Below are 23,344 nucleotides of genomic sequence, written 5' to 3' on the forward strand. Positions count from 1 at the left end.
CCGTTTCTTCAAGATGTCCAACACAAGAGTTACCTGGTGGTGATTACAAAAAACGATTTTTCAGACCCCATGCCACATCTACTTACAGAATCCTCGGGGAGAAATTTAGGATTCTGAATTTTTATAAGCACCCTAGGTAATTCTTATGCTCAGGCCAAGTATAGGAAATTCCTATGGTGAGAGCAACTCATTCCAGGACAGAACAGTAAATTAGAAATTCACTGATTAGGTCCATTAAGCACTTCCTTACTCAACCCACTTCAGCATAAATAAATTAACATAACGCTGACCAGCATTCCTGAGGTCTTACTTTGTGCTATATTCTGTACAGTATAGACATTATTTCACCTAACAGGAAGGACAACCTTTTGGGATGGATACTAATTTTACCCTGGTTTGCAGATAGGAAAAACTGAGGCTTTATGTAATTTACATGAATCCAGACAGTATGTAAGTGGCTGCTGGCTCAAACCAGGATTTGTTGGCAGCAGGCTATCATCTACTACACTGTTCAATTCTAGCATCAAGAAAGGAAAAGTAGAGGCACCTGGATGGCTCAACAGTTAAGCATCTGCCTTCAGTTCAGGATACCAGGGTCCTAGGATCAACCCCGCCTGCATCAGGCTCCCTGCTTAGTGGAGAGCCTGCTTCTCCCTCTCCCTCTGCTGCTCCCCGCCCCTCACCCCCTCCCACCCCGCATCGCTTATGCTCTGTCTCCCTCTTTGTTAAATAAACTAATAAAATCTTTTTTTTAAAAAAGGGAGAAGTAAACACATGGCAAGAGTTAAAATGGAAAGCTTAAGTCTTCTGCTGACCAGTGGCTTTCCAATTTTAATTCTTTTCCTTGATTAAAACTAAAACTGAAGAGTAAAAACTCTTTTCCATAAACAAACATCATCTAGGGCACCTGGGTGGCTAGTGGGTTAAGCATCTGCCTTTGGTTCAGGTCATGATCCCAGCACCCTGGTATAGAGCCCCACATCAGGATCCCTGCTCAGCTAGGAGTCTGCTTTTCTCTCTCCCACCCCCGTTCTCCCTGCTCATTCTCTCCTCTCTCAATAAATAAAATCTTTAAAAAAAAAATTTTTTTTTTCATTGTCTTATTGCCTGGAAAAACAGGCAAGGTACTCGGCAAGGTTCTTTATCTCCAAAGAATACTTACAGCACCCTAAATGTAGTGGAGCTGCACACCTGGTCTGAGATGCTGCTCTTGATTAACCCCTGAATAGTCTGTTCAGTGATAGGGTTCTTATTTTGCTGGGGGAGAGAGGAGAACAACTCAAGATTAACCATTAGAACATTTATCTTAAGGGGTGCTTGAGTGGTTCAGTCAGTTAAACATCTGCCTTTGGCTCAGGTCCTAATCCAAACACCTCAGACTCCCTGCTCAGTGGGGAGCCTGCCTCTCCTTCTCCCTCTGCCACTCCCCGGACTCATTCTCTCCTTCTCTCCTCCTCTCTCCCCCTGAAATAAATAAAATCTGAAAAATAAAATAAATCTTTTTAAAAAATTATCTTAAACTCAAACCGTAAGAATGACCATCTCATTGATGCTAATAGTTCAATCTCTAAACTATAAACTGGCAAGCAAGCATGAATTCTGTTAACATTTTGTGGCACTGAAAGTATATTCAAAATTTATGAGATGGGCTCCCACTAAGACAATTAAATCAAGACCAGAGTGTATTAAGTTTTATTACTCATATACCTGCACTGTCAGATTTAGAAAAGAAGACTTTGAGCCAATATATGGCTTCATAAGAAACTGTGTTGAGGATATGTTGAACAGTGATGATATTTAAAAATCTACACACAATACATAACCCAATACACACATATGTTCTCTCTATATTATATCCTAGAGAAATTAATCACATACATGTACCAAGAGACATGTACAATAAATGTTAAAGGTGCCATCATCTGGAACAGCATCCTAAATGTCCAATAGAGAATGATTAAATCAACTGCGATAGAGTCATACAGTGAATACTAAATAGCAGTGAAAAATGAATGAACTAGAGCTACACTTAACAAGAACAAAACAAAGTGTTGAAAAAAGCAGTTACAAATCATTGCCTTCAATATAATATCAATTAGTATTAAAACATGCTTGATTACAGGTACATAACAAATGCAGTAAAAATATAAGGAAACACACAGGAATACCAAACATCAAATATCCAATTCAAGACAGCTTTGGAAAGAAGAGGAGAAAAGGGGAACAGAGTTGAAGCCATGGGTGTTTTCCTTACATATTTTGTAATGTTTCATTTCTTAAGAATGGTGGTTCTTAAGAAGGTACCAGAGTAATATATTCTTTAAAACCTTGTGTGACTGAAATTAAAAAAAAAAATCAAAAATAGAATTAAGTAAACAAAGGCTAGTGATGTTTTAAACAATCAAGGTAACAATTACTTGAATCTTAAAATGTGATACTACCCCCAACACTGGTAACTTTAAGGATACTTTAAAACCCTACAACTTTGCACTATTAGGTTGAATTATCTGAAACTGCTGGGTTTGTTATAGGTCAAAAAGTCAAATATTAACAATTTCATATGGCTCAAACTAATATTAAAATTCTTCACATGAAAAACAAAACAAAAAGTAATCATTCATGTTTACCCCCAAGACTTTACTACACAGTGATCTACATTTAACAGCAAGACTAAAAATCAGGGAAATAAAAGTGAAGTAGAATGCATCACTAGTCAACAGGAAGAAAATGAAGATAACCTATCCAGTGTGTAGAACAAATTGTGTAACTTAGAAATACACATTGCACAAAATGTGGTCAAACTACTCTCCTTTGATACAAAATATTACTGCCTAATTTTTTAAAGTACTTATATATATTAATAAATCCTTAAAAGATCCTTGTTGGGGGGGCGCCTGGGTGGCTCAGTGGGTTAAAGCCTCTGCCTTCGGCTCAGGTCATGATCCCAGGGTCCTGGGGTCAAGCCCCACATCAGGATCTCTGCCCAGCAGGGAGCCTGCTTCTCCCTCTCTATCTGCCTGCCTCTCTGCCTACTTGTGATTTCTCTCTTTAAAAAAAAAAAAAAAAAATAGGGGCGCCTGGGTGGCTCAGTGGGTTGGGCCGCTGCCTTCGGCTCGGGTCGTGATCTCAGGGTCCTGGGATCGAGTCCCGCATCGGGCTCTCTGCTCAGCGGGGAGCCTGCTTCCTCCTCTCTCTCTCTGCCTCTCTGCCTACTTGTGATCTCTCTGTGTCAAATAAATAAAAAAATAAAATCTTTAAAAAAAAATTAAAAATAAAAAATAAAGATCCTTGTTGTGGGGCGCCTGGGTGGCTCAGTAGGTCAAAGCCTCTGTCTTCTGCTCAGGTCATGATCCCAGGGTCCTGGGATCAAGCCCTGCTTCAGGGCTCTCTGCTCTGCAGAAAGCCTGCTTCCTCCCCTCTCTCTGCCTGCCTCTCTGCCTACTTGTGATATCTGTCAAATAAATAAATAAAATCTTAAAAAAAAAAAAAAAAAAAAACCCTTGTTGGGCAAAGCAAGTATTTATACATATAAAAATTGAAGTCCAGAGGAGAAACACCTTGACCAAGGTCAAATAGACAGTTAGCAGTCAAAACACATTTAAAACTAAAGTAAGGTCCTGCTCCAAAACTAACTACAATCAATTAAGCAGAAACTCAACAGGTAAGAGTCTTTTATTTTGTTCCAACCAAACATTATGGAAGATTTAAGGGCAATGATCTGTGGAGCTCTGTCTCCTTTTCTATTTCTTAGCAATTTCAATATAAAAAGTTCTAAACCCACTATTATTTTTGCAAAACCCATAAACATAGTATTTTAGGTAGTGATTAAATTATAAGAGTAGCTCATAAAAGCCAATGCAATTTATAATTTAACTAGGAAACTACAACCCTCTGTAACACTAATGTAAGAAAATACACACTAAAAGTATCTCTCAATCCCCTCCCCCTCTCTTCTCAAACTGAAGTACTAGGGCTTTAAGAAAAAGGTTTAAGTGAGAAAGAATGCTGAAAAAGTGTTGAGGAACACAATTATGGAGACTTGGAGGCACTTGGCAATGTTTTCAAAAGAAATTTTTTTTTTTTTAAGATTTTATTTATTTATTTGACAGAGAGAGATCACAAGTGGGCAGAGAGAGGAGGGGAAGCAGGCTCCCCACCAAGCAGAGAGTCCAATGCAGGGCTCGATCTCAGGACCCTGAGTTCGTGACCTGGGCTGAAGGCAGAGGCTTAACCCACTGAGCCACCCAGGTGTCCCGAAATACTATTTTTTTTTAGTGAATAAGTATCACTCTTCAGAATCATAACATAGCCCAGATAAATTATGCAAGACAGGGAGGGAGATTTTCCTGAGATCCCAGAAGCAGAAACTGAAAGAAAAGGGTTGGAAGAGATGAACTTGAGAGCTACCATAGAGAACTGACAGGGACAGGAACACCCAGAGCAGAAGAAACAGCACAGGCCTGCACAGCAGCCCCTAGCAGCCAGCTTGATCAGCTCCCTCCCCAAATTGCAAGGTAAGGTCAGGTACAGAATAAGTGAAGGAAGCCTCTGGAGAAGAGGGGTGGGGCAGAGTATTAAGGCGCCTGGGTGGTTTTTAACATATGTGAAGCATTTTTATCCCAAGAAATAGGTCTACTGCAATCTACCTATGCCTACCATTATTTCTCATTTTTGCTTCCTTCACATTAGGCAAGATGAATGACATGCTACCCACATCTCCTTTTCAGTTATAAATGGCGCCCTGGACAGTCACAGTCATCTAATGCCAGATGTCTAGTTGGCCTGCTCTCAGCGGCAGGATCACTACAAGGAAAATAGCTGCTGGGACACATGCACAGTACACCATTAGAGAGGGGGAGGGGAGGGAGACCAACCTGCCTCCGCATTCAGCTCCTCTAGAAGCCCGCTGGTCCTCCAGGTAGCTCCTGTGTCCTGGCCTCTTACAGAATTACTGTGCTCTTGAACTACTGCAGCCGCCAATAAATTGTCCACATTTACCACTTCTGGGTCAGAGCTGGTGTCAGACATATCATAATGAGCTACAACTGGAGGTCCATCTAGGGAGGAAAGAAAATGTATACTTGTATCTAACTTCCGGGGTGAAAAATACTTCTGCAACTAAGATGCAGTTGCCTTTATCTTCTTATTTCTATCTGGTCAGAAAAACTGCACTTCATATATCTAGTATTTTGTACATGAGGTGAAAGTGGAAGAGATAACCCAAGCTTATAAAGATGAGGAACACGTTTGAAAAGGAGAAAAGGAGCATTATGAAGAACGGAGGACAACAGCATACTGAAAAATACATTGAGTTCTTGTCTTAATTCTAAAGAGCAAAAGATTATGAAAAAGGGAATGACTCCACAGAGTAAAACTGATTTTTCAAAGGAAAAAAAAAACTGATGCAAACAATTTAAACTCAATTTATAGTTTTTAAGAGAATGAATCTAGTTCTTTCTCTTAATAGCTGATAGTTAAAAGTCACTAATAGATTCAGAGAAGAAAATCAAATACATATTTTCCTATTCTAGAGAAATAAGGCCAACAATAAGAGCTCTACTTGACTATGTCCAGTAAAGCCCTTTACAAATACCAGGGATGTTACACATTTTACAACATTCTACAAAAAAGACAATACTCACAAAATCCACATTCAGGATTTTGCTTTGGATGTCTTGTTAGGGATATTTAAATTTTCTTTTCCCTGAGAAAGACAACCAGCTCACACTCCAAGCAACGATATGCAACCTTATGGGTTATTTTAGAGACAATATGAAAGTTCTTACTGGCTAGTAAGAGATCCCTTCTACCTCCAAATCACCCTAACAAGCTGAAAAAGGCAGCAGAGTTCCAGAGTAATTAAACTGAAGTGATTCATGCTAAAATAACTCAATATTCATGCTTGTAGAACAGATACATGCTTTAAAATGCTAATGCTACCCTTTTTCTAATGCAACCCCAAAAAGCAAAAATACAAATTTCATTCTATTATGAAACACATCCCTTACTCCTATCTCCATTTTAGAAGCAGCATAAATAAAGGAATGCAATTTCTCCCCCAACAGCTATTTATGAAGTACAGGCAAATTATGTCTATCGATTAAGATTTTTTAAGATCAAGACTATTTAACATTAAGCACACCTATTTTATGAAACATATGCCAATGAATCATTAAAATAGAAAACAATGAAGGATTAGTTTTAACACAGACATCCATTGTGTAAATAGTCACTGAACAAAAGATGGAACACATCTGGGGTATTTATCCCTTAAAGCAAAGCTATCAAATCACAGGTTTATGCAGCAACATTTTTAAAATTAAAAATGACCAAATAAAAGCAAATGAGTTGTTAAGCGCCACTATGTCAAGAACAGACATGTCACAAAATGAAATTCTGACGATCTTGACAATTTCAGCTACTTAAAAATAATTTCCAATTCTCCCAAAAGGGTAAATCAAGTTCATAGAATTCAATAGTGTGGCCTCAGTATCAGCTGGTAATGGATTTTAGCTCAAATAGCAAAAAACTGGTTGAAGTTTGATATTTTTCTTTTCTAAAAAAGAAAAGAAAGCTCTATCATTTATGGAGTTCTCGTCAGAGTTCAAAATGATTATTATGGAATCAAGATACTGTGGATGTCCAAACTTTGGGTGCAGAAGATATGAGGGTCAAGTACAATATTGACTATTTGACCAAATGTTCTATTTTTAAAAGGGCTTTAGTTAAGTGTTGGTTTTACAAAAAATTGGTGCTTTATTTTAAAATTTGAACACTACTACCATTCACAACCTCCTGCTCACACATTCCCCTCTCCCACAACCACCAAATTGAGGCATGAGGTCAACAGTCAAGTCAAAATTGTACCACTCCTACATGTAGAATCATGCAAAGAGTATAGTTGTATATGTACATGCAGAGTTAACATCACCTACCCAATGCAATAACTTGTCTGAAAGTCTTCATCAGTAGGAAATACAAGCATAAACTTGTTATCTGGCTTCATTCTTGCATCTTCCGTATTTCCAAACAGCACACCTTATAGCTTAGCTTAAATTTAGTATTCATCATAAACAAAGACAGTAATATTTTCATATTTTAATTACACTTAAAAGTTAAAATAAATTATCAGTGTCGTTTCTCATTTCCAGTGTATCCAAAATGATGACAATACTATACAAACTTTAAGAAAGGAATGATTGCCTTTTTATCCTTCTTCCAACAACAAACCACAATTAAGAATCTTGTGTTCCAAGGTCATCTTACACTTATCATTAGCAAATCAAGATTAAATAAGGCATATTAAAGCACTTAGCACCAGGGCTTGGACTTGAACCCTTAAGTATTAGCTAACTGACAGTGATAATTTGTGATATTCTTTTAAAAGTGATTCTTGCTACACAGAAGAATTAAGAGACAGGTAAGATCCTATAGTAATTTTATCTGCCTTTTAAAAGAAAGGCGGGGAAAAGCCACTGAGAAGAGCTAGGAAAATACAGAATATTAAAAATAGAAGCAACAGGGGCGCCTGGGTGGCTCAGTGGGTTAAGCCGCTGCCTTCGGCTCAGGTCGTGATCTCAGGGTCCTGGGATCGAGTCCCGCATCGGGCTCTCTGCTCAGCGGGGAGCCTGCTTCCCTCTCTCTCTCTCTGCCTGCCTCTCCATCTACTTGTGATTTCTCTCTGTCAAATAAATAAATAAAATCTTTAAAAAAAAAAAAAAAATAGAAGCAACAACTATGCTTCCAATTTGACTCTAACAATTCACTACAGGATGGAATAAAGGAGGAGATACTGTCCTCCTTCCCACTTTATTATTCTTATTTGCTGGTAAAACAAATGCACTGCTACTAAGATTATTTTCCCTTTCAAAAATATCAAAATAGTCCCTTCAAGTAGTTACACATGGAAACAGTTCCAATTTAAAATTTAATCATTAATATAAGCACATTCATGTTAACAATATTTAAGGATTAGCCAAAATGCACAATCTCCCATCTGCTACCTTGAAGTTTGTCACAATCGTAAAACATAAATTTGTAATAAGGACTTATTAGCTTTTCTATAATCATTAAAAGTGTATCTCACAAAAAGGTAAATTTAATACAATTAACTAATAACTATTTGGTCTATGGTTAAAGTGCTGTTTCTCCCAATTGAATTATTTTTGAAATTTTTTTTTGCTGGTCATTACAATTATAAGGCAAGAAAAAATAATGTTAAGCAATCCACTGCCTTTTTAAGAATATCGATTTATCCGTTTCATGCTGGAAATAGGTTTGTACCCTCTCACTGACCTCCTAGCTATAAACACCATTCTAACTTTTCAAATAATAAAATACAAATGTGTCTGTGTCATCACACATTCCTGATACAGTGAAGTTTACACTTTTATGGACCTTAAACCTTCATACTGTTGCCATCGGTGTTTAATTTCATGAATTTGTTTCCTCAAATATGTTCTTTTTAAAAAATATGTCCTTTTAAACCTCACTGAAAGAATCTGAATCAAAAATAAAAAGAGGCGGAGCGCCTGGGTTAGCTCAGTGGGTTAAACCTCTGCCTTTGGCTCACGTCATGGTCTCAGAAGTCCTGAGATGGAGCCCCACATCAGGTTCTCTGCTCAGCAGGGAGCCTGCTTCCCCCCTCTCTCTGCCTGCCTCTCTGCCTACTTGTGCTCTCTCTGTTAAATAAATAAAATTAATCTTTTTTTAAAAATTAAATAAGTAAATAAACAGAGGCAAAACAAACCCAACATCCTTTACTATGTTTATCCCTGACAAACCCCTTTTCAAATTTGACAATCAAAAGCACAAAATTTTAAAATTATGTAAGGTAATACATAATTTACCATTCTTATTTTACAGATGAGAGACCAGAATCAATTATATTATAGTTGTTCATTGTTGAGGGAACTGGGAATATACAGGAGACTGACAATGGCACAGGAAACACAAAGATCTTTAGAAGCAAATATATAGGTTAAAAGTCCTGCCTATTACTAATAACCTATAAGACTCAGTTTCTTCACACGGTTATGGTAAGAGTTAAAGATGACGTAACAGCATAATACTGGTCCATTGGCCCATCCTTCCATTATAATTAGCACCTGCCCTACTTTATTATTTGTTTGCTTATCTTTACATGCAAATTCTGCCCTACAGAGCCTGCAAACAAGCAGCTTTGAGAAAACATCACTGCCTAGATTGGTGCCTCATTCTGGTCATAAGATTAACCCAATCTGGGGCGCCTGGGTGGCTCAGTGGGTTAAAGCCTCTGCCTTCAGCTCAGGTCATGATCCCAGGGTCCTGGGATCGAGCCCCGCATGGGGCTCTCTGCTTGGCGGGGAGCCTGCTTCCTCCTCTCTCTCTCTGCCTTCCTCTCTGCCTACTTGTGATCTCTGTCTGTCAAATAAATTAAAAAAAAAAAAAAAAAAAAAAAGATTAACCCAATCTAATGCAAGCTGGTACAACCACTATGGAAAACAGTATGGAGGTTCCTCAAAAAGTTGAAAATAGAGTTACCCTATGACCCAGCAATCACACTACTGGGTATTTACCCTAAAGATACAAATGTAGTGATCCAAAGGGGAAGGTGCACCCCAATGTTTATAGCAGTAATGTCCACAATAGCCAAACTATGGAAAGAACCTAGATGTCCATCAACAGATGAATGGATAAAGAAGATTGGTATATATATATATATATATATATATATATATATATATATACAATGAAATTACTATGCAGCCATCAAGAGGAATGGAATCTTGCCATTTGCAATGACATGGATGGAACTAGAGGGTATTATGCTAAGGAAAGTAAGTCAATCAGAGAAAGACAATTATCATATGCTCTCTCTGATATGAGGGGATTGTAGTGGGTAGGAAGGGGAAAAAATGAAACAAGATGGGATCGGGAGGGAGACAAACCATAAAAGACTCTTAATCTCACAAAACAAACTGAGGGTTGCTGGGGGGTAGGGGGACAGGGGTAGGGTTGCTGGGTTATGGACATTGGGGAGAGTATATGCTATGTTGAGTGCTGTGAAATGTGTAAGCCTGTTGATTCACAGACCTGTACCCCTGGGGCAAATAATACATTATATGTTTAAAAAAAATTTTAACCCAACCTGTGAAGTAAATGCTTTGCTAGGATTACTGAGATCACAAATGGAGCTTTTGTATGTTTATATTTGTCTCAAGTGTCATGTCAGTTTGGGTGTATTCATATGAAAGTGTTTCAAAGCCAAAGAGATCATTTTTGGATTATTTCATATTTTGCACCATCCTTGCCTACAGAGCCCTCTCACTAACACAAGTGTTGTCAGTCTCCCAGTATGAGGTCTGATTAGATCTAGGAGACAGGAATTCCTCTTGTATCCCAGATATCCTAGAATGCCAATTCTCCTTCTCTACAGGTTAAGTGTTAGGCCCAAGGAAAGGTGGGGCAATGGCCCAACAGATGTTTTGCCCCTTCAACTCCCACTTCTATAACTATAGTAATATATAGTAAAGCCCACAGAAAATTCCTTCTGTTGTCCCTATTATAGCCTATTTCCTGAAACCCCTCATGAGGAGAGGAAAAATCTATCTTGTTACTGCCAAATGATCCCATACAATCTCTATTGCCATAGTCATTAAAGGGCCTAGGCCCAGTGCCATTATCTATAACATCAAGATAAAGATGGAAATCACACTTGGCCTCAAACCAGATAGTCAGTTTCAAAACAGTTACACCTGAAAGACTCCTTAGAAATTACCTACTCAAGGGGTCTAAGAAAGGAGAGTATGTATGTGTGGTGGCCAGGTGAGGGAATGAGGTATGGGGGAATAAGGTGTGGATAAGAGGAATCGAGGGAAAGGGCAAACCTCAAGAAGGAAATTTGCATGTTAGCAAAACCTACTCCAAAAAAAAAAAAAAAAAAAAAAAAAGGCTTTTTCTTTACATACCAAAATACTTACCAAAGTGAAAATTTATATTTGCACATAAGAAAAAATACTTGAGAATACTTATGCTATATTTTTATTACTCTCTCTCTCTTTCTCTCAGACACACACACACACACACACACACACACAATTTGAAGAAACAGAAAGCAGTCGTTTTCAAAGCAGCTCTTAGAAAAGACAATTACCTCTACCAGAAAAAAACAAAAATCTATATAGAAAAGTGCTATCTCTAGAAAAGCACCTTTAAATACAAAAAACTGTGTGTGTATATATTTTCTGCAAAATACTATCAAAAGCTATTTCGGTGAAAAGAAAAATGTCTGAGAGAACAGGGCTAAATGGAAATGAAATGTGCAATATGCACTGAAAATTTATGTTTAAGCAGTAAGTCATTGTACTTCTTAAATTTTTACTTGTTTTTAAAGTAATCTCTACACCAAAAGTGGGGCTCGAACTTAAACCCCAAGATCAAGAGTCACATGTTCCACCAATGGAGCCACCAGGCACCTAGCATTAAGTCATTTTCAAAATAAAACTGAATCAATGTCTATTTTGTGCTTTTTCCACTATACTCATCCCAATTATTAACATTTTTGAGATTATTAAGTTTGCAAGGTGGGAATCAAGTTTTAAACATGTCTGTCCTTATATCATACTGGTCAATGACAGATCACTTTGTCACCCAGAAAAGTTACCTATGATACTGATTAAGAGTTAATTCTAAAAGGACTAAAGAGATAAAAGCAAATACTAAAGATTATCAGAGTTGTTAGAAAGCTGATCGCAAGAAAGAAAATTTAATTTTAACATTTCACCCCTAATTACAAAGCTGGGAAAATTATGAGGTTATTCATGAGATAACTCAGGTAATATGTATCTGGATATTCAAAAAAAGACCCTAAAAATACAGAAAACAGGGCATCTGAAGAGGTCACCATCTTTCGATTTTTCTGCCTATTTCAGAAACAAACAACAACCTACTGCTTTAATATTCAGATCTATAGGGAACAAAACTGAAATAACTGTACTATGTACATGAAGGACATAAAAATTAGGTATGATTTTAGCCACATCTCCATGTCTATACTCCCTGCTAAACATACCTTCACTCTTTTCTGATTACTTCTCAAAGTAGTCTACATTCTGCTATTTTCCAAATACTCCTCAATTTTTAGGAGGATAACTTAATAGAACATGCAAAGGAAAAGAATCTCAACTTTTGTATTAACATTGGAATTTGTTAATACCTTTCTCAATACATCAATTACAAAAAAAAACCTGAAAATTATCTCAAAAATATTATTCTAACTACAAATTAATACCATCATTACATTATGGAAAAGCAAGTTTCTTGACTTCCAAACACCTAATGTGAATTAACTGGTAGAGAATCACTAATATAATCAATGCTGTCCTCAACATAGCAACAAGAAACATTTCTTTTTTAAAACTTTTATTTATCTAGATTAGTTATTACATTTCAAATGCAGTTAGGTAAAAGATATAAAGAAAATGCAATAAAATAAAAATCAGTTATTTGATAACATTCTCCCCAAATCTTAAAGTTATAAGATTTCATTACCAAAGAATATATTTCCTCATAGATTATTATTCCTTCAATTTTTAGGATGTCTTCTACTTTATGTTGTGGTAAATTTAACATAAGGTTAAGAAGATCTATTCAATGCTAGAAACTAATTGTTTTCAATCCCACTACTTTCCTAAAATTCAGAGAAATTAAAAACAAAAACCAAGAAAAAAAGAAGTATAGAAACTCAGAAGCTATTCATGTTGTGAAGAATTCATTCTAGACAAATTAAGAAGACAAGTTTCTTATCTGTACAATGATTATGGACACACACCATTTTTAGAAAGGATCTGAGAATTTTCCTTCAAGAACAATTTTTACTGAACAGAAAATGAATTTCAAGCTTAATAAATTTGCTGAAAGAGTTCTGATGCTGTATTTTCTAACATGTGACATTCCAGAAGATCTTTTTCATTGTCTCCATCACTGTATCATTTAAATACAAACAGGAGAGAGGGAAATCAGTATAAACTAAAGAAAGGTAACAGGTACACTTACTTTAAAAGGTCACCATCCTTAAGATGCCTATAATCTGTTATTCTAAACAAAAAACAGCAAGAAATCTGTTCACCATCTTTCCTATGACTTCCACATAGCTGTAGCATTAGGCAAATTCAGCTAGACATTAAAAATAAAAATTATCAGTAATACCAACTTGGGTGATTTGCTCAAGAAAAAGATTCACTATGGCACTTCTTTTATTAACAAGCAGATTTAATTCATTTTAAATTATTTCATTTCTAATATTCTGATTTGCATACAAATTTTAAGTAAGAAACCTTAGGTAAGTTGAGATATACCTAGATCCAGAGACCTGGATCTCTGCTGGTAAATCTGTAACAGTAGAGAATGACAAAAGCAATGAAGCAAAATTATTTTTTTACTCAGTCTGCTAGTGAAACGAGGCCAAAAACCTTGGCAATAAAAAGAATATCCATAAAGTAACACTTTTCTCCAATTTAATCATGCTAACTAAGCTTATATGTGGGCAACTCTTTTTCTTACATACAAGTAAGAAGCAATGAATGGATATTAATGATGTAAATCCAATAAAATCCCTGTAAGACTATTACATAGTTATCTGTCTCCAACAACTTGTCAAATAGAACGTTAGTAAAAATACAGAAATTATTTCAGAATTCTGAATGGGCATATGTGTCACACACATGCGCAGACATACACATCCTTAAGATGACTCTCATTCCTCTTATTCAGTAACAGACAGGCTTTTTCTTTTGGAGCCCCAAAATGACAGAATCCTTTATTCTACTTCTTAAAGTTAAAAAAAACACTTCATGCAAAACATTACATCATAAGATTTTAATTTCACTGTGTTGTGTTATAAATTAAAATTTTATTTGGGCTTTGATTACACTCGTTTTTAATAATGTGCACAAAATACACATCAATACAATTGAGAGTTATTATTATCTAACAAATGGCTCGAATAACCAGATCGTTCTAATCTGCTGGTTAAATGTTCTTAAAATAATTAAAAATCTAATGTTTTAGAACACTGAATTAGTAAAAAGTAGGCAGGAAGTAGTCTGTAGACAGAGCTTCCGAAAACACATTTACCTTTACTGAGGGGATATGCTCCTTTTTAAAGATCATCACCTAATTCCATATGTACACATTAGAGAAATGACATGCTCAAATATGGGACTTTATTCTTTATTAAAAAGCATTTCAACCATGTCTATGCTTTAGAGGTTGAAAGGTTTCTTCCCAGCATTAGCCCTTTATATACTACAAAAAGGTCAGAACAGGATACATCTCTTACCCTTTGTAAAATTCTAGGAAAATTAAGGGAATTCAAGAGAAGTTAGGGAGGACCACTAGGCACTTCTAAAACAATACCTACATTAAAATGCCACACATGATCCAAAAGTCATTTCCATTTCTTATTTGTAGTCCCTGTAGTACAACAGTCCCCTTTAGCCATGGTTTCACTTCCATGGTCTCAGTTACATTAGTCAACAGTGGTCCAGAAGCAGATGATCCGCCTTCTGACAAATGGTCAGAAGGTCAACAGCAGCCTAACACTACGTCATAGCGCATGTGTCGTTCACCTCACTTCCTCTCATCACCCCATTTTATCACCTCAAATCATCACAAGAAGGGCGAGTACAGGACAATGAGAGATTCTCAGATTATATTTACATACTTTCAATTACAATATGTTGTTATAAATGTTCTATTTCATTACTGTTGTTAATCTCTTACTGTGCCTAGTTAATATAACTTTATCACAGGTATGTCTGTATAGGAAAAAAAAAAAAATGTATGTAGAGTGGTACTACCCGTGGTTTCTTTCAGGCATCCACGTGGGTCTTGGGACATAATCCCCATGGATGAGGGGGTATAATTTTAGGGATAAAGACTTTGACTCGCTAAAGGAGAATTCAATAATCCACAACAGCAATCATATAAAAATATGTATTAAAACTACTTCAATACTTGATACTTCTTTAAATATACAGAATATAGGGACGCCTGGGTGGCTCAGTTGGTTGGACGACTGCCTTCGGCTCAGGTCATGATCCTGGATTCCTGGGATCGAGTCCCGCATCAGGCTCCCAGCTCCATGGGGAGTCTGCTTCTCTCTCTGACCTTCTCCTCGCTCATGCTCTCTCTCACTGTCTCTCTCTCAAATAAATAAATAAAATATTAAAAAAAAAAAAAAATAAATAAATATACAGAATATAAAATCAAACTTTTTTTTAAAATAGGTATTTTTAAATTGTGCAATCTGGACAAGGTGTGATCATTTTAAAGCACAACTCATATAAAAACTTACTGTTTTTCAAAACAATATTCCCTAAGAGAGCAACACATTTTCAAGGCACTGTGAGAAACTGAAAATCAGGATAAAATTTGCATGTATGTTTCTGCTTCAAAATTATTCTTAAACACTCCAAACCACAAAGTGTCCAATTTTACTTCAGAATAAATTTTAGTATTTTGGAATATATTCTATGAATGAAATCAATATATCTGGTGGTCCTTTTCTTTCTACCAAAAACTTTTTTCACCTCTTTACCCAAAATTATGTAGAAAGGCTTCCCAAAATTACTGTTTGACACCTTCCTAAATATCTAAAATCTTGTCCTACCTAGAATGTCAATTAAAAACTATCTTTGATAATTCTATTCCACTGAAATTTTTTCATTTTTCTCTTAAATGCAAAAATATATCTGTAGACTTTTTGCTCAATTATCTAGTAACAAAAACTAGAATATATCCAATCAATACTAGGAATAATTTGTGTTATTCTTAAAAGATGAATTCATATTTTCTATTTTAAAAATAAAAAACAGCAGTACATGCTTAATATATCAAATATTAAATCATGAAATAAAAAAGAAACCTGCTAAGTGCTTAAAGCCGTTTACACATGCATAGAAAAAAAAGTCACATTAACATGCTGAAATTAACTTCATTTTCTTAAGTAGGTTCCATGCCCAATGTGGGGTATGAACTCCTGACTCAGATCAAGAGTTGCATGCTCGGGGCGCCTGGGTGGCTCAGTGGGTTAAAGCCTCTGCCTTCGGCTCGGGTCATGATCCCAGGGTCCTGGGATCGAGCCCCACATCGGGCTCTCTGCTCAGCGGGGAGTCTGCTTCCTCCTCTCCCTCTGCCTGCTTCTCTGCCTACTTGTGATCTCTGTCTGTCAAATAAATAAATAAAATCTTAAAAAAAAAAAAAAAAAAAGATTTAAAAAAAAAAAAATTAATTAAAAAAAAAAAGAGTTGCATGCTCTACCAGAGCTAGCTAGGCGCCCCCCTAAATTAACATTTTTTATGCCTAAAAGTCCATATCTAGTAAAATCTGTGATCCCAGTAAGAAACTGAAGACAGAACAAACTTCCCTGAAAATATCTCAAATTCAAGTAAAGATTACACATTACTTATAATCTAGTCAGTCATCCCAAACTAGTATGTTCTTCTGTTGATATAAAACTTAAACTAAAAAAAGAAAAACACTAGCTGAAGTCATTTACAAATGTTGCATGATCATTTCAAAGAAATCTGTTATAATAAACTCTTATACAGTTTATGGTAAAAATTCATACTAACATTATGTAAGAGCTTAGCTGATGTTAAGAAATTTATTGCAAGTTGCACTGGTGTTCAAACCTTACCCCTATTTGTCAAATACCAAGTTCAGGAAATCTGACAGTCATTACACAATAAAGAAGAGACTTCTAGTCTTTTTCATCAATTCCTACCACACATTCTCCAAAAAGAATGGAGCACATTAACAAGCCTCCCCCAAAGTTAACTCCCAACTCCTTATCCATCAGTTTCTAAAAAGAAAAAAGAAAAAAAAAGAGAAAAAAAACCACCCAGTTTATTTTCCGAATAACAAAAACTAGAAAAGAAAAAAAAATGACTTGTTCTATTACAGTTAATTTAGAAGTAACAAATATTTGGATAAAGAACTAAACAGAAAATGTACCGACAATTTTCTGAGTAAAGTTACTGATAAATTATTAAAATAAAGGTCTTCATTGTTATGTAAACCACCCATCCTTCTCTTACAAAACAGAGAATTACAGTTCTCCCAAAGTTGCAATTTCATTAAATATTAAAATATTACCCTTTTTCATATTGAGAAGTTATAAATTTGAAGGAAAAGACTAATAAATTTTTATTTTAAGTAAATCAAATATAAAGCAAAATGTTAAAAAAAAAGTGTTATCAAGGTTACATATTCCTATTTAAAAATTTCATCCTAATTTAGCAGTTTCTCACAATAGTCTTACCAACCCTGAAAAGATAAAATATCAATATTTCCCAATCCCAGGCTACACATAAAAACAGCTATCATGTTGTAAGACTTTCAATCCTGTGATGTTTTCTCCCCTTTGACATACTTATGGGCCCTTTAACATGCCAAAGGGCCATTTATTTTCTGTCTAGGGATTAAAAACAAAATTAAATCGGTAGTACATTAGCTAATATACTTAGTCACTAGTAACTGAAAAAAACCCATTCAATATACACCCTTAATTAACAGTGTGAACATTTCATCTGTTTCCTCTAGAAGTACCCTTTACATCAGGGAACCAGACAATTTGACCAAATGTTGTCTGCCAAGTTACTCAGGCGCTGAGCTTTAAGTTAATGCTGAAGATACAAATTCATCTATGTAGCAATGAAAAATTCTCATGCATATAATCAAATTCCATTCTATTCTGCTTTCTCTACAATATCTTGCATAGTAGGTAGTATACATTTCCTCAAAAGCTAATTCATTCTTCCTACATACATATGTTACTGAAAGTTATAATTCTTTAAAGACAAGCAACAAATGCATTCATTAAATGACATATGGAAGAATGATATAAAAATGTTCATGCAGGACATTCATCATTTATGATCTTCAGAGTGGGATTAATTACATGATTTCCTCCACTGAAAATAGAAGGGAGTCAACAGTGTTTTTAGAGAATAAATGCTAAGAGATTCTCAAGGAATTAATCACTGAACTATTTGGATTCACTAACATTCCCTATCTTATATCTTATTTATATTTTTGGCACAAAAAAGCATAAAGATGAAGATCGCTCCTATTATCATCTAAATATGGTTCTATGTTCCAACCAAATGTAATGAAACACAAGCTAAAATTTATCCAACTCTGCTGTTTTGAATATCTAATTTTTAAAAAAGAAACTGTTTACTATCATAATTTTTAAAACACCATCAAAAGAAACTTAAAATAGGCAAAACTATATTCCTTCTTATACAATCCAAAAACCAGATAGTAAACACAACTGAATTTGTGACAGATTCAAAGGCTGTTCTGTAATATTGCCATTTTTGGCAAAGTTAGCTGGAAAACTGTTAAAAGTCTTCGGGAATTCTGTACTGTCAACATTTCAACAAGTCACACAAGAACCAAAGGGCTGCTGTGGTAGTTCTTGGAAATCAGGCATCTGCATATAAGCACCTGACTGGGTGAGAGGGGAAATTCTTTGGCCAACTAGTTGCATTTTAAGTTCCCTGGGTTCCACAGCTGCTTGTTCTCTTCGCCAGTGTCAAGGTGAGTTAGCTTTTCCATCCACACGTGAAACTTCTCCTCTGTCTGCCTCTGCATCTTGGAAAAACAGCTCATGGCCTCTTCCAGGACACTGCCTATGCAGTGCCTATCACACACAGCACCCCTGTCAAGTAATCCTGGAATTTCCCTGGGCGCTCCTTCAGATCCCCCAGCACGACTGAAGTCAGCTTTAAAGACATTGAGGCCATCTGATAAAACATCATTAATTCAGAAAATTGTATTTTTTATTAAGACATGCCTATTTAGGAAAATGGCTTAAGCATTACTAAAAAGAGCCATGTAAAGCACTGATACGCAAGCACTTAAATTAACAAAAGTAAAGTAACTCCAAGAAAAATTAAGTAACATAACACTACCATTTTTCACAGCTTCAATATTATTCGCCCAGCAACCTGTATTGTGTTACTATACAACTAATTATTAATCTGTAAGTGATTTTCAACCTCTGCTGAACATAAAAACCTGGAGTGGTTTAACAAATATCAAAACCTAGGGGCTCCTAGGCACTGAAGGTCACTTTGTTTTAAGCTCCCCAGGTGATATTTTCACTGCTTTAACTTTAAAATTCTAAAAGCTGTTTTCACAGCTGATCCATAATAAGTCAGTATACAATTAATTCTCAACTGACCGATTCATATCAAAAGCTCTTGTATTAAGTTAAAAAATATTCTTTATGGGAAACTATGTAAAGGATATATACAATCCATGTATATGCCTCTGGGTCAGCTTTTTACAAACCCAGGTCTACGCAAGTGCTAAAAGGTATGCCTTTATTTAAAACAAACAAAAAAAAGGTTTTGTGGTTAAGTTTAGAATATGCTACGAATCATATCCTCTTCCTCTGCAGAGCACATTAACGGCTCTGAGTTGTCCTGCAGTAAAGAAACCTATTTCAACATGGTCCAGCACTTTCCAAATGTGTGAACAGTGTACAGCTATTAATACACAGTAGGAAGTCATCTCATGGGATTCCAGTTCAGGATCTGTTCCTCTAAACATTGTTTTATCCTTGAACTAGGTGATTATCTTTGATTTGGATTGGATTGGGTCTCCAATAAAACTAATAATGCCAACCTCTTTTCTTTAGGAAACTATTTTAAAAATGTTACCTCATCAGACCACTCCTGACTACAGTACTATCTAAACTAGCTTTTCTACCCCATTCCTAGTCAATCTTTATCTCTTATATCCTGCTTCATTATTATCCATGATGTATATTCCTGATAGCATCCATCTCCTCAAAAAAAGAGTAAGTTCCATGACAGCAGAGACTTTTCATTCACTGCTGCACTCACGTGCTACATAGTAGGTGCTCAAATATCTGCTGAATAAATGAGTGATGGAAATCAATCAATCCTGGCCTTAGCCCTTCTACCTATACAAAGAAGTCTTACAAAGAACAGCCATACGAGGGGCGCCTGGGTGGCTCAGTGGGTTAGGCCGCTGCCTTCGGCTCAGGTCATGATCTCGGGGTCCTGGGATCGAGTCCCGCATCGGGCTCTCTGCTCAGCGGGGAGCCTGCTTCCCTCTCTCTCTCTCTCTGCCTGCCTCTCCATCTACTTGTGATTTCTCTCTGTCAAATAAATAAATAAAATCTTTAAAAAAAAAAAAAAAAAAAAAAAAAAAAAGAACAGCCATACGAAATGCTCTATTGTATTTATTCCACAGTACTTCTGAAAATACGGTTTACTTTATCTCATAGTGGCTTTTTATGAAGACGCAAAAGAAAAATCACCCAGGTCTCAGTTTTAAGAATAGTAGTATTGGGGTGCCTGGGTGGCTCAGTCGGTTAAGCGTCTGCCTTCGGCTTGGGTTATGATCCTGGAGTCCTGGGATTAATCCCCACATCAGGCTCCCTGCCTCGACAATGAACCTGCTTCTCCCTCTCCCTCTTCTTCTGCCTGCCACTCCCCCTGCTTGTACTCTCTCTGTGTCAAATAAATAAATAAAATCTTAAAAAAAAAAAAATACTAGCAGTGTTTCTCCTAGATAATGAGAATTGTTTAATCAGTCATACCACCTCTTTTCAATGCCTAAACGGCTATGAAACAAATTTTTGGCCCAATTCTACTTAGCAAATAGAGTAAGTTTATTATTCTTTGATATTATTACTTTTCCCCTGACCACTCCATCCCTTATCCTCATGTTTAAAAATATATATATCTTGGGCGCCTGGGTGGCTCAGTGGGTTACGCCGCTGCCTTCGGCTCAGGTCATGATCTCAGGGTCCTGGGATCGAGTCCCGCATCGGGCTCTCTGCTCAGCAGGGAGCCTGCTTCCTCCTCTCTCTCTCTGCCTGCCTCTCTGCCTACTTGTGGTCTCTCTCTGTCAAATAAATAAATAAAATCTTAAAAAAAAAAAAAAAAAATATATATATATATCTTGTTCATACAAAAACTTTCTCAAGAAAGTACCTTTCCCAAAATTTTGTGTTTGGCTTATGGAAACACTAAGTGAAATTTAAAGAATGTTAAACTTTCTTTAAGCAGTTTATCCCCATTACAAGTGCTGGATAGATAAACTTAAGTGTATAGGATAGGTAATTAAGAGGACTACTTTGATCTGTTTCAGATTCTGGTGCTACTCTTTTTCAGCAAACACTGAAAAATGGCTGAATTCAGAAAATGGTGTAAGAATACTTATGCTAAGGATACTGAGATAAGTTGCAGCCTCACAGAGATGACTATGTAGTAATATGTAGTATATTATGTAGTAATATGTAGTAATATGTATTATGTAGTATATGTAATATGCTATGTAGTAATATGTAGTAATAAACACTGATTAATAAGACATTTTAAAGTATTAAAATCAAGGACCGGGGCGCCTGGGTGGCTCAGTGGGTTAAGCCACTGCCTTCGGCTCGGGTCATGGTCTCGGGGTCCTGGGATCAGGTCCCGCATGGGGCTCTCTGCTCAGCAGGGGGCCTGCTTCCCTTCCTCTCTCTCTGCCTGCCTCTCTGCCTGCTTGTGATCTCTCTCTGTCAAATAAATAAATAAAATCTTTAAAATAAATAAAAATCAAGGACCAATTAACTATGCATTTGTCAAGACCCACAGAAGAGTGAACCCTAATATTAACTACGGACTCTGAGTGATAGCATAGTCAATGCAGGTTCATCACTGCCTTTGGTGGGGGTACTGATAGTGGGGAAGTTTGTCCATATGTCGGGGCAGAAAATATTTGGGAAGTCTCTGTACCTTCAGCTCAATTTTGCTTCAACCCTAAAGCTGCTCTAAAAAACAGTCTATTTAAAAAAAAAAAAAAACCAGGGGGGGCTCCTGGGTAGCTCAGTGGGTTAAGCCTCTGCCTTTGGCTCAGGCCATGGTCTCACAGTCCCTGAGATCGAGCTCCGCATGGGGCTCTCTGCTGGGCGGGGAGCCTACTTCCCCCTCTCTCTCTGTCAAATGAATAAATAAAACCTTCAAACAAAACAAAACAACAAAACCAGGGACCATATTCTCACCTTAAACACATGCATGTCCTTTTATTAATACTACTAAGATAATCCTACTTTGCAAAAAAGACTTAATGAAAGCAAAGCTTACACTTTTGCATGTACACAAAGTTAGTACAGGCACTCAACTTTGGGAAGTTAGGAAAAGCAGGCCGAAAATAATACCTTAGTGCTTTAACATAAGAGACTGACCAAAAAATACCCACCAGTAAGACTGTGAAGCTTCCAAATTTGAAGTAACATTATCCAGACATTGTACCACAGAGAAAACCACATTTAAACAATGCATGCTTTGAAAATAATCCCTTAACTGAAGTAAAAGAAAAGAATGCTTATGCTTGTTAATTAATACAGAACTGTGTTGTGGTTTTTATAACTAATATGATTTTTAAAAACTGGACTCCATTGTTCATAACTTGATGCCCATTAGCAGTAACAGAACTGAATCAGACTACTAGTTTCACAATGACTTTTAGCTATGGGAGCCTTAAAACATCACCACTTAACTGACTAGTAGCTCTCAGCCCTGGCAGCTCATGGTAATCACCTGGGGAGCTTTAAAAACGCATGATCTCACATGTAGGTAAATGTAAAATATGGGAACTCATACAGTATATACTGTGGATGAATAGGGAGATGGGTAAAAGTGATCAAAGGGTACAAACTTCCAATTATAGGATGAATAAGTTCTTGGGATGTAATGTACAGCATGGTGACTGCAATTAACAATGTACTGTATATCTGAAAGCTGCTGAGAGCAGATCTTAAATGTTCTCAACACACCTATGTGAAGTGACAGATATCTGCACTAAGCCTACTGCAGTAATCATTCTGCAATATATGCATAATACCAAATTGCCACATTGTACACCTCCAACTTACATAATGTTGTGTTTCAACTGTATCTCAAAAAAGCTGGGAAAAAATGCTGATGCCTTGGGTGAGACCCAGAGATCCTGATTGAATTGGTCTGGAGTGGGGCCTGGGCATCATTAGTTTTAAATGCTCCCAAGTGATTCTAACCTATAGTCAGATTGAAAACTGCAGATGTTACCTGCCTTGTTTGCATTTACTAAGCTGAAAATAGGCAGTTTCCACCTGATTACTATGTCTCAGTGCTTTGTTATCAGTGAGTCTCCTAAAATACAGTAAGAATACAAGAGGCTTAAAATGGGAAGGTGGTGCTTTTAGCCACTTCATATTCAATCCAGGAAAAAATCTGTTAAGGACTGCTGATGTGGGCTTGGGGTCTTCGCCCTTGAGTTCCCACTGCTTAATATA

General features: G+C 36.5%; 1 protein-coding gene across 5 annotated transcripts in view; it reads right to left on the minus strand.

The window, feature by feature from the left end:
• Positions 1–23,344, minus strand: part of ARK2N (arkadia (RNF111) N-terminal like PKA signaling regulator 2N) — a 94,125-nt gene that overhangs the window by 21,566 nt on the left and 49,215 nt on the right. For 3 of the 5 annotated variants that reach the window (XM_059138834.1, XM_059138835.1, XM_059138833.1), the window contains one exon: positions 4,875–5,057. The exons of 1 other annotated variant lie outside the window; for it this stretch is intronic. In XM_059138834.1, coding sequence (XP_058994817.1) covers positions 4,875–5,057 — 183 coding nt within the window. Of the gene's footprint in view, positions 1–4,874; positions 5,058–17,268; positions 18,795–23,344 lie in introns of those variants that run through there. One more of the 5 variants, XM_059138837.1, reaches the window with a different exon arrangement.

Source organism: Mustela lutreola, chromosome 11, assembly GCF_030435805.1.
Source record: "Mustela lutreola isolate mMusLut2 chromosome 11, mMusLut2.pri, whole genome shotgun sequence".
In the NCBI taxonomy this organism is placed as follows: domain Eukaryota; kingdom Metazoa; phylum Chordata; class Mammalia; order Carnivora; family Mustelidae; genus Mustela; species Mustela lutreola.